The sequence below is a fragment of the Halichoerus grypus genome, chromosome 9 (assembly GCF_964656455.1).
Source record: "Halichoerus grypus chromosome 9, mHalGry1.hap1.1, whole genome shotgun sequence".
NCBI lineage: Eukaryota > Metazoa > Chordata > Mammalia > Carnivora > Phocidae > Halichoerus > Halichoerus grypus.
In genome coordinates, this window is record NC_135720.1 from 28,429,369 (window position 1) to 28,441,330 (window position 11,962).

Consider the following 11,962-nt stretch of genomic DNA (forward strand, 5'->3'; position numbering starts at 1 on the left):
TAACTGACATATATAAAGCACTGTACCTAACAACCACAGAATAAACATTCATTTCAAGTGCATGTGAAATATTTACAAAAGTTGACCATGTGTTGTGTCACACATACAAGCTGCAACAAATTTCAAAGACCTAAATTATACACAATATGATCTACGGTCACAGTAGATTTACACTAAGAAACAATGACAAAAAGATAAATGGGATATCCCAATATGTTTGAAAATTAATAAATGCATTTTTAAATAATCTGTGGGTCCAAAAAGAAATTTCAAATGAAATTATTTTGGACTAACTCATGATGGAAACACTAAATTTTAAGATGCAGCTCAAACTGTTAGAGGAAAATCTATTGCTTTAAATGTATATATTCAAAAAGAAGAAAGACTGAAAAGTAAATGAGCAAAACAACAACAACAACAACAACAACAAAACCATTTGAGAAAATAGAAAAAAGAACTCATCAAATAAGCCTAAAGAAAGGAGAAAGAAGGAAATAATAAAGAACTAAAATTAAAAATAGACAACAAATATACATAATTGAAGAGGATTTAAAAAAATAAAACTTATTTACTTGAAATAGCTAATAAAATTGATCTTGACAAAAGCATACGGAAAAGAAAAACAAAAAAACAGGAATAGCACAATAAATTAATAGCAAGAATAAAAAGTAAGACTAATATTAAAACAGGGTATTACAAACAACTTCATGCTAGTCACAAAATTTAGACAAAATAGGTAAGACCTAGAAATACACAACTTACCAAAACTGAAAATAAAAGCAGAAAATCTGAATAGCCCATAAAAATTAGTGGAATTAAAACTATAACTATAAACTTCCCCACAAAATATCCTAGGACCAGATGGATTTATTTATAATTTTTAATAAATATTTAAGGAAAAATAACACAAATTTATATAAATTCTCCCCAAACATTTTTAAAAGAATAATTTTTCTAACTTTATGAGGTTTGTGGAGCCTTGATAAGGTTGTTACCAAAAGGGATCATTTTAGGCTAATCTTTTTCATCAACACAGTTTCAAAATCCTGAAATTATTAACAGTCCAGAAACAAGGTAATGAGGGATTTAGAAGAAAAAAGCACAACATATCATAACCAAATTGCAATTATTCTAGGACTTCAAGTTTGATTTGACATTGTAAAATCAATCACCATCACAATAAAATGATAGAGAAAAATCATATGATAGTTATCAGAAAAACATTTGATAAATAGTCGTTCATAAAAATTGCAAACTGGAATAGAAAGGAACTTCCAAATATTATAAAGAATATCATATTAAGTGTAAAAAAATATTGAAAACTCTCCTTCTGAGATTTGAAACAATAAATTTACCCACTGTTACCCTCTTCAACAATTTACTGAAAATTCTAGCTAGTAGAGTAAGACAAAGTTCAGTATGGAAAAAGAAGATATATAACTGTCAATATTTTGGGATCGTAAGATTGCCTACCTAGAAAATGAAAGCAATCTACAGAATAAAGTATTAGAATTCATAAGTGAGTTTAGCAAGGTTGTTGATAAATTGATACAGAAAAATTTGTTTTTCTATGTATTAGTAACAAAAAGTTAAAATTGAAATTGAAGAGATAACATTTAGAATAATATCAAAATATCTAACAAGAAATGTGTAAAATGGCCACAAAAAAGCTAGAAGATATTATTGAGAAAATTTAATAGAGACCTAAATAAATGGAGGGATATACTATGTTATAAATTGGAAGAGTAAGGAAAGATGTCAATCTTCCCAAACCGATCAATATCTTAACAGTGTTTTGTTTCGTAGGGAGGAAACTTAAGTTAACTCTACAATTTATATGGAACCAAGAATGACCAAAATAATCTTGAAGAAGAAAACAGGAGATCTTACCAATGGGAGAAAATATTTGTAATATATATAGCAATCAAAGGTACTAAAATATATAAAGAATTCTTATAAATTAATATAAAAATGACTTGCTTAAAAATTTGACAAAAATTTGACAAATCTGACCAATATACAAGTGATAAAGTGCTCCAATTAGTTAATAATCAGGAAAATGCAAATTAAAACCATGATAAGCTATCGTTACACACCTACTAAATGCTAATAAGTAAGGTTAGTGAGGAAGTGATCTATCATACATGGTTGGTGGGAATGGAAATTATCTGAACCACTTTGAGCAATTTTTGAATTTTCTACTAAGGTTGAACATTAACATTCTCTGTTGGCCGGCAACTTATTCCTAAGTATACGTTCAATAGAAATACATGTACACGTGCACCAAAGATGAGTACAAGAATACTCAGGCCAGTATTTTTTTATAATATTGAAAAACTAAACACAACTCAAATGTTTTTCCGCAGCATAATGGGCAAACAAGTTCTTGCATATTCAGATAATTAAACACTATGGAATAATGAAAATAAACAAAATACAGCCATATGCAACAACTGAATGAGTCTCACTCTATAATGGCAAATGGAAGAATGGAGGAGGCATGATGGATTCCTGAGGTGGCAAAAATGTAAAACTGTTCCAGTTCTTGGCTTGGGTCATGGTTGCACAGGTTCATTTATAATAAGTGAATCGTTACATACATTCATATGATGGGTATTTTTCTGTATATGCACTGTTGTTTAATATAGAAAGTTAAAAAAATTTTAAAAACTATAGTTCTCTTAAATGTTTAAAGAACCCAACATCACTATACACGAAATAGTTACAACTTCATGAAATAATTTTTATAGTTTGTAAGAAAATGGTACCAACTCATACACACAGGACGCTTACTGTCTTTCACACACTGTTCTAAGCATTTTACAGGTAAAACTCATTTGATCTTCTCAATCTTATGAGGCAACTACTATAAACTCCTTTATTTTATTTTATTTATTTTTTTTTTAAGATTTTTTATTTATTTATTTGACACAGAGAGAGAGACAGTGAGAGAGAGAGAGCACAAGCAGGATGAGCAGCAGGCAGAGGGAGAGGGAGAAGCAGGCTCTCCGCTGAGCAGGGAGCCCGATGTGGGGCTCGATCCCAGGATCCTGGGACCATGAACTGAGCCGAAGGCAGACGTTTAATGACTGAGCCACCCAAGCGCCCCAAACTCCTTTATTTTATAAGTTAGTTCAATGAGGCCCAAAGAGATGAAGTAACTTTCTTGGGATGATATTGTTAATAAGCAAATCACGGTGAATGGCGCTAGATTCTGCACCATTCACCATTACACTATACTGTCTCTCACAGCCAAACTTCTGAAGTTTAAAGTGTCAGATTCATCCATTGTGAATCCATTTAAAATGAAATAGTGTTGTTCCTTTATATATTGGAACATCCTGTAAATAAATATATATCAAGTAGATGGCTTTAACATTTGAAACATATTTTTATGTTTCGCATAATTTTTTTTCAATTCATGCTTAGAATGATTAAAAATAAATTTCAAACATAAAGCATTGTAAACATATAAAAACAATAAAAAATTGTCATAAAAAAGCTACCAACTCTATTAGCTCTAACTTCTGTGAACCTCAATTTCCTTGCCATTAAAATGGGCATAACTAATCTTTTCCTAACAGGAATGTTTCAAGAATGAAGTGACTTGACATTTGTGCTATGAACTGAGTGACTAATTACATATAAAAGCCAATCCATCTGCACAGTAAGTAAATCCTAGAGATTTTAGAACCTAAAGTTACTTCACTTTAAATTTACAATTCAGGGGTGCCTGGGTAGCTCAGTTGGTTAAGCGTCTGCCTTCAGCTCAGGTCACGATCTCAGGGTCCTGGGATGGAGTCCTGTACCAGGCTCCCTGCTCAGCAGGGAGTCTGCTTCTCCCTCTCGCTCTTGCTCTCTCTCAAATAAATAAATAAATAAATCTTTAAAAAAATTTATATTTCAGAAACTCAAAAATAAAAAATGCTAAATAACTTGCTGAAAGTATTAGTCTCAGGAAGACTAGCATCTGGAACTTGAACTCAGGGCTTTAGGTTACAAGTTTAGTGCCCTTGAAAAAGTTTGAACTTCATTTTTTTTCTTCCTGCTTTCCCTTCTCTTCAACCACATAAAATATACAAACTGGATTTTTAAAAAATTATAATTATCACCACTGAATTTAATAAATGCATTTATTTCTTTTTTTAAAGAATTACATTAAAGGAGACATTTTCAATAGGGTATATTCTCCAACTCACTGTCTTCTTGACATGAATAACCACATGAAAAGCTTTTATATACATTTGTCTTCAAGTTTGAGAAGGTCCTTGCTTTCAATCTCTCTCTCATGCATTCATATATAGGCACTTGGGGGTAATATATTAATAAAAAAGAGGACAATATTTCTCAATTATTTTATTTTAATTTTAAAATGAATTATTTTAAGTGATTAATGAGTTTTTAATAATTAAAATAGATTTATGGAGAAGAGTTTAGAATGTTGGTTCTGGTCATTCAAAAACTGCTATCACACAATTTCCTATCTGTTTTACGTTTATCCCTTTCATTTTATTTTTACTTAAAGATTATTCTTTACTGCAAACATAATAGTAAAGTCTAGACAAATATAAAATAAAGAGTACTGAATAACTAAAATGACTAATACTTAATTTTCCCCATCAAATTAAAAACCAAATTGAAACTGTTTTCATTTAGTTGAAAAAGCGAGAACACTAGTCTTAAAGACACAGAAATATGCTATATTTCTACTACATGGAAAACAACTTTTTTCTTAAATTTAATGACCTTTTCTAAATCAAGGCATTCTTTAGACCTTTGTATTACTGCATCATCTCCTTTTATGAGAATGCTTCTACACTTTTGTGAATGACTGAGTTCTTTCATCTGACTGGACCCAGCTGGCAAGTGGCATAATGAGAAAGGGAAATGAAAGTCTTTTTTTTTCCTCCTGGAAAACCAAAAAATATATAAATCATATTCAAACTGAAGCGTTAGTTACTTGTATTACCCACAAACGACACATCTTAATACAAATAGTGTTTTCTACTGTTTTGTGAATAAATGATATCATAGTAGATTTTAATTTTAAAGGTCTATCAATGATGTGTGGTTTCCCTAAACACATTTGGATGAATATAAATTTTGTTTATTTAATTAATTCAAAAAACCAAACCAAACTGACCAATTCTAAAACAGAAAATTTAGGTAAAATGTTCAAACCAATAAAATACGTACAATAAAATATGTATATTCAGTTGGTGGAGAAAAATCTCAAATAGTTGGATGCGCAACAGGCCAAAAAATTTTATTAGACTCGTGTGTAAGCTAGAAGGAACTTTGACCTTTACTAAGCCCCTTGCTTTGTCCATGAGGAAACGGTGCTCAGAGTGATGATTGGCCCAAAGTTACTCAAGCAGGAGTGATGGCCTGTCTGTCTCCTCACTTCAGGATGGCTACATGCTGGTCATATTGTGCTCCCTCACCATGTCAAAGGCACATAGGAAGAACTCAACAGGATTGAAGGAAGAAGTTAATGAAGCAATTTAAAAACAAAACAGAACTCTTCTTTTACTTTCTATTTTTTCTCAACTTTAAATATCACACAATAATAAATAAATATCTGCCATTTCCCCCGTTGTAGATGTAATAAACTTATGGGGAGAAAAGCTGAACAATTCTAAAGTATATGCATGAAAAGTAAGTCTTGCTCCCATCCCCTACTCCAAGTTCTCCTAAAGCTGTCCGTTGTTTAAGATTTTTATTTGAATTTCCAGAAATTTTCTGTCAGTGTGTATGAATGTGTACATATAGTGTGGAAATATTAATGTAGCCTTTTTCTTTACTTAATACATCTTAAAAATCATTCCAGATTTGTGTGTGCCGATCTAGCACATTCTTTTACATAACTATATGGTTTTCTATTGCATAGATTTAAAGTAATATATTCATCAACTCACCTACAATTGGGTGCAGGAAGCTTCTGATTTTTTTTTATATTACAAAGAGTATAAAAATAAATATAATTTGATATGTTCGTGAACTAAGATTTACTAGGGTCAACGAATATGTAAGTCATTGACCATTTGATATCTTTTGATACCAAATTCTGACAAAATCAGGCATATGTTAACCTCCTTATGTCTACCCCGGGACCCAGGGAAAAAGCCCTAACCCCAGACTGGCCCTAGACCTGATCTCCCATCCCAGAAGAGAGGCATATTCTTAGAGCTCAGAACTCTTAAATATCCTTCAGTATACTTAAGTCATGGATAAACTCCTTTTTTGAACAGAATCTTTATTTTGTATGTCTGAAGCAGTGGGCAGGTAATGATAATTTTCATTGTATTGAAAGGATATTTTATGCATTTCTTATTTATATGTTAATTATGATAATGTAAAACACAAAAGGTCTTAATAAGAAAACAATCTGAGCAGGAATTTTAATAAAAAATCTTATGTGAATTTACCAACCACTAGAAAGGAAAAACTAAAACAAACATTACTCCACATTTTACTAAAGGAAACTCCGTCAACATCTCATTACCAATCTTAATTTTTTTCCATCTTCTCTTTACAACTGTAAGAAAGGGAGGAGACAAGGAATGGAGGGGGGTTAAATGTATGACATAAACTTTCTTTATTGGCATATTGGCTAAGGCTATTATTTTCCTACTTCTATACTACATGCAAATAAATGTATAAAGCAGCCATGAAAGGATTTAGATTTTCAAAATGTTGGTGGTATTTATACAGTAGTATATTAAAACTTGTATATTGCTTAATCAGTCTCTGGGTGTTTAGTGTTGAGTTATTTTTAGGTTTATCTGAAACTACAAACCCTGCTCCCTGTTCTCCATGCTTGAGCTGTTAACTGTAAACTGTCACCCAGAGGAGATGCCAGGAGGAATGTTCTGACCCAAGCAGGATCTCACCAGTGTGTCTGGATTAGGGGAACTGAATTGCATCAAATCTCACCACTGGGATGAGACAGTGACCCTGGACCATCAGGGCAAAGGTCTCAGAGCAGGTACTCAATGAACAACCGATTCACCAAAAAAATGTTTTTCATCTGAAGATTCCTCCAATTGAATTATCAACATGTTTTCAGTTACTCTAAGGAAACCAGAATTGGGTTAAGGAGATATTAAACTAAATAATATAGAAAATCCAGGATAGTGACTGGCACTCAAGAGAAAGACACTTGTCATGTAACGTTAAAGTCCCCAGCTACAATGAACACAGAGCATGTCCCTTTACTGTACGAAGGAGCACTACAGCCTCACACTAGAGAAACGGGGCAAGGCTAGGTGACCCTCCCTGGGGAGCAATAGTCTTCCTGAGGAGAAATTCTCCAAAACCCAGGGCTTTGCTTGGCCTTTGTTTTTCTTTGCCAATGAGAGTATTTTGGAGGTGAAATTATATAAATTTGGGAAACTGAGCAAAGGCAAAATAAAGGGAAGTGGTAGAAATAAAGGATGGGAGGGGTGCCTGGGTGGCTCAGTCGGCTAAGTGTCTGCCTTCAAGTCAGGTCATGATCCCAGGGTCCTGGGATCGAGCCCCGAGTTGGGCTCCCTGCTCAGTGGGGAGCCTGCTTCTTCCTCTCCCACTCCCCCTGCTTGTGTTCCCTCTCTCGCTGTCTCTCTCTCTGTCAAAAATAAAAATAAATTTAAAAAATCTTAAAAAAAAAAAAGGATGGGAGAGGTGGAAGAATAAAAACAAATGAATGCTAAGAAGTCAATACTAATCTTGTCAGATTTGGGAAGGAAAAAGGCATTCTGGAAATATTCCAATGGCCTCATTTAAAGATGAGAAAACTGAGGCCCCCAAAGTTTAAGAAATGTGCCCTAACTCACATGGGTTATCTCTGGAAGTTCCGACCCACTATGTAAGGTTTCTTAACACCGAGGGCATTTCCCAGAACACCACCACATTGCATCAATACTCAAGCCCACGGCAGCTTGTGACCATTCCCCGCTTGTACCAAATGGATGCTGGCATCTGGGGCTGTTGTTAAAGTTCTTGAAGGACTCCTGCTTTCTATGACTCCTTGGGGTTCCAAGTTCAAATGATGATACAGAAGGCCCAATCATCGCCATTGATTTAGTTTACTGACTTAATTCACCATCTCCATCCTGTGCAGTAACTTAATTCAACCAATGGGGAAAACTTTGGCTGTCTTTAATGTTATATATTTTTTAAGACCACCATTACTAATATATTTCAGAAGAATGCAATGCCTTCAATTGATCATATTAAAGAGCAAAATAATAGAAATAAATACATAGATAGAAAATTTAGTTTTCTTCTTAAATTCCAATTTGCATAAAGTCATCTCTACTGTTTCACTTGTCTTCATCACCACCTCCCTCCAAACTTTCCTTTGTTCCTTCATTCCTCTGCACAGACTCCACTATTCCTTTATATGTTCAACCAGAATATAAATTTCCCAAAGGTGGGAATCATTGTTTATCTATCTTTGTATTTGTTCACTTGACATGTTGAAAACACACAGTGATGTTTTTTGATTAAAGGTTTGACGTTTTCACATTTATATATAAATGGAATTATTTTTAAAACTCCAAATTAAGAATACTATAAAATGTTTCATCTAAAAAAGACTGTTAGAAACACAATACAACCAGTTTCCTTTATAAATAATGAAACTGAGGTCAAGAGTAAGCAAGTTGCTCAGAGTTACCCAGCTATTTAAAGCCTGAATGAGGATGCCCACCCTGGGCCCCTGTCTCTGCCTACTGTTTTTTGTTTTTTGTTCTTGGTGTTTTGTTTTGTTTTGTTTTGTTTTTTGTTTGTTTGTTTTAGTGTGCTCCATGCAGTCACTTTCTAAGTACAAATGAAATCATTTAAATACAGAAGTGATTCTTTGGAAATTATAAATACCTTGGCTATACACTAGAACTTCGACACGCTTCACTCTCTGCATTCAAATCTCTAACAATGCTTGTATATAGTAGATATTCAGTCAGTTTGGGTTTCTTCATCCCTTTATCCCTTCTCTCCTCTAAATTTCCGTATCAATCACTTTAAAAATTGCTAATACACCAAGTATGCATCATCTCACGCATCAAAGTTAGCATGTCCACAAAGCCACCCAGGATGCCCCTAGAAGCCAATGGTACTGATCACAAGGCTGCTCCTGTGTGGATGACGAAAGTGCTCCCCAAGGCACACCGTTAAGAGAAATGCAAATGCCACCGTGAGGAGGCACTGTTAGAGAGGGCCCCATTGCATGTCCAAATGCCAAATCCCTTCTTCTTCAGCCAGATGTACCTCCTAGAGGAGAGATTCCTACTTGTCTGTAGGCTACTTTTGGGATACATGTGCAAAGTAGCACATGTGTGTCTACCATAGGATGGTGAATTTTTGAATAACATTCTGTACATCGAGGGTCCCAGTAAATTACCTATTTTCCCCAATAAGTTGTCCCCCAAAAGTCACTGTGAGTTGAACCACTTAGACTACCTGTTAGCTTTTACATTTAGATGTTCTGAAGTCTATCCTAATTATCAATTTTGAGAAGTCTTTTTAATATAATGAAGCCCTCTTCATCTTGCTTGAGATTAGTCTAGCGCTTAAAAAATTCCTTCCAACACTATGTTCTGTGAATTGACAAGCAGCTTCCCCCGTGATTTGAGCCTAGCTAACAACAAATTAGACTTTGGAAGATTAATTACTAGGCAGATGCATTTTCAAAGTGGTACATTCCCACTTTGAGGAAATTTGGTCATTTTACTTCTGCATCTGTTTGAAGTAGGACGTCCTTTGGCTGAAAATAACACAAGTCAACGTTTAGAATGCCCTCCTCTGTACTACTGATGTGTTGATTTCCAGATTATATTTTAGGCTGGACTAATACCAAAAACATTTTTCAAAGACAGTCGAAAATGCCATACTTCAAAATCATTTAAATAATTTACAATATATGAAGGGTAGTAAGTGCTCAGCAAACATTTTAACTAGGTATTTATTGAGAACTGACAATAAATAGTTTTGTGCTGAACACCGTGTAAAGCACCAAAAGATGTACTGTGAGTTTCCCTAAGTCGATGTCTGTTCCTGACACATCTTGGATTTTTCCACCCTTACCCTAAGTAACTTGATTCAAAAAAGGGTTTCTGCCAGCTAATTTGCTGATATATAGTCACCCCTGATTTTTGTCTCCTGTTGTTCAACTGAGTCAGTACAGTCTGAAATTGGACAGCTTATAGTGCCAGATAAAAATCCTTATAAAGAGGATACAGTCTTTGGAGTTGCAACTAGTTAACTTTGGGCTTCTACTTGAGACAAAAAGCAACTTCACTTTATTAGAGAAAATGTCAATCAAGACGCAACTACTGACACCCATCTTTGTTTCCCCGGCCGGTGATACAAGATAAAGCAGAGGAAATGGAGGAGCCGAATTTGCAACACACAAAGTCCTTGTTTTCCCACTAGGCGCTGCAGAAAAGCAATTGTCCATTCACAGCACATCCTCTGCATTTCGGAGCTAATATTTTTGCAGTTCTTAACTTGGTACATTAGAGTCTTATGCAGTTAACTTAGTACATTAGAGTCTTATGCAGTCTTATGCAGTTAATTTTGTTAACCCTTTGAAATGCACTATGTCTTTGATACCTTGCTTAATATTTCCAACATGACCCAGTTTTTAAAATTTCTGTTTCTCGAGGTGGAGAACAGAAATCTTAAAAAAAAAAAAATCAAGTAAGAAATTTTGGAAACAGAGTCATGGTTTCAAATAATCCTGTCTTGCTATTGCATAACTTTGAGAAGGGTAATAAGGAAATCCACGTTAACCATATGTTACTGGAATTGCTTTTACAGAAATGGACTCTTTGGACAGAAATGATTTTTAGCAGGGATCCCCCTCAATGCATAATAATAATGTGTCACTGAAAACAACATTAGCTCTGTGTTATTTGCCCTGCTTCCTGCAGCATTTAGTGTGTTTACTGTATATGACTGACTTCTGGTGCAAAGAGATTTACTCAAACAGTCACTCTGGCTAAAGCACATGAAGAACAGAATCTACAGATGATTAATTAGATCCCCAGCTCAATCACTAAGGTCCCTAATTAAATATCTCACTCTGCTTTCCACTCTTGTAGGAAAAGATAATTAGCAAATTCACAGTATTAATAAAGAACTTTTTAGTTTCCTTTATAAATAATAAGATCTTAACCACTGGTCATCTAACTCAGTGCCTGTACCTTCTCTGCCGACTTCCAAGTTCAGAATATTTTTTTTTAATGCAACAAGGTGATAAAGTGCATTTTCCTCAAGAATTCATTTTTCTGACATACCTTCTGTAGGTTTTTCTACCTTCAGCCTGATTATCAACTTACTCCTCCCTTCCTACTAATTTCTTCATCTTGAAGTCTGCTATCAACCAACATGACAAACTCAAGGAAAAAAAAACCTGATTTTCTTTTTCCCTGTCCTGCAACCCTCACCAGTCTCTGTACCAATATTTTCCTGTTCTGTCTCCACCAAAAAGAAAAACGACCCAACTCTAAGATTTATGTTGAAGAAGAAATATTGCGTTCATTGAAAAAGAAGGAAAAGGAGCCCTCCTCCATGGGGGCTCAAAGTGCAGTAAAAATCCCGGAGTCTCTCATTAGGCTGGTTGGAATGAAATGGTTAATTCAGGGTAAGTGATAATGTTTAGTCAGTTCGCCTAGAAAAAGGAAGGAAATTCAAAAGCTGGTTGCTGTAGTAACAATCACAGACCAAAAATATATATATATATGTACAGGTTCATTTTAAATAAAACTCCTGCCATCTCTCTGTGATTCTGTTCTCTCAAGAAAAATGAGCTTGCCGCTTAAATTTGTTGTACCTACCTCAACCATTAAACAAGACATTTAACCATAGTGGCAGTTCTGTGACCTTTGAATGCCGTGAAATCTCTGAGCGGTGCTGCTTGTTCATGAAGACTTGTGCTGCAGAATCCAGCAACTTCATCCAGGATTAGGAATATAATTAA

General features: G+C 34.4%; 1 protein-coding gene across 1 annotated transcript in view; it reads right to left on the reverse strand.

Annotated features, from left to right (window-relative positions):
* PDE7B (phosphodiesterase 7B) overlaps positions 1–11,960 on the reverse strand; it is a 314,573-nt gene extending 302,613 nt beyond the window's left edge. Inside the window, exon 1 of the mRNA XM_036097470.2 lies at positions 11,820–11,960. Coding sequence (XP_035953363.1) covers positions 11,820–11,840 — 21 coding nt within the window. The 5' untranslated portion in view covers positions 11,841–11,960. The remainder of the gene's footprint in view (positions 1–11,819) is intronic.
* Between the last annotated feature and the right edge of the window lie 2 nt (positions 11,961–11,962).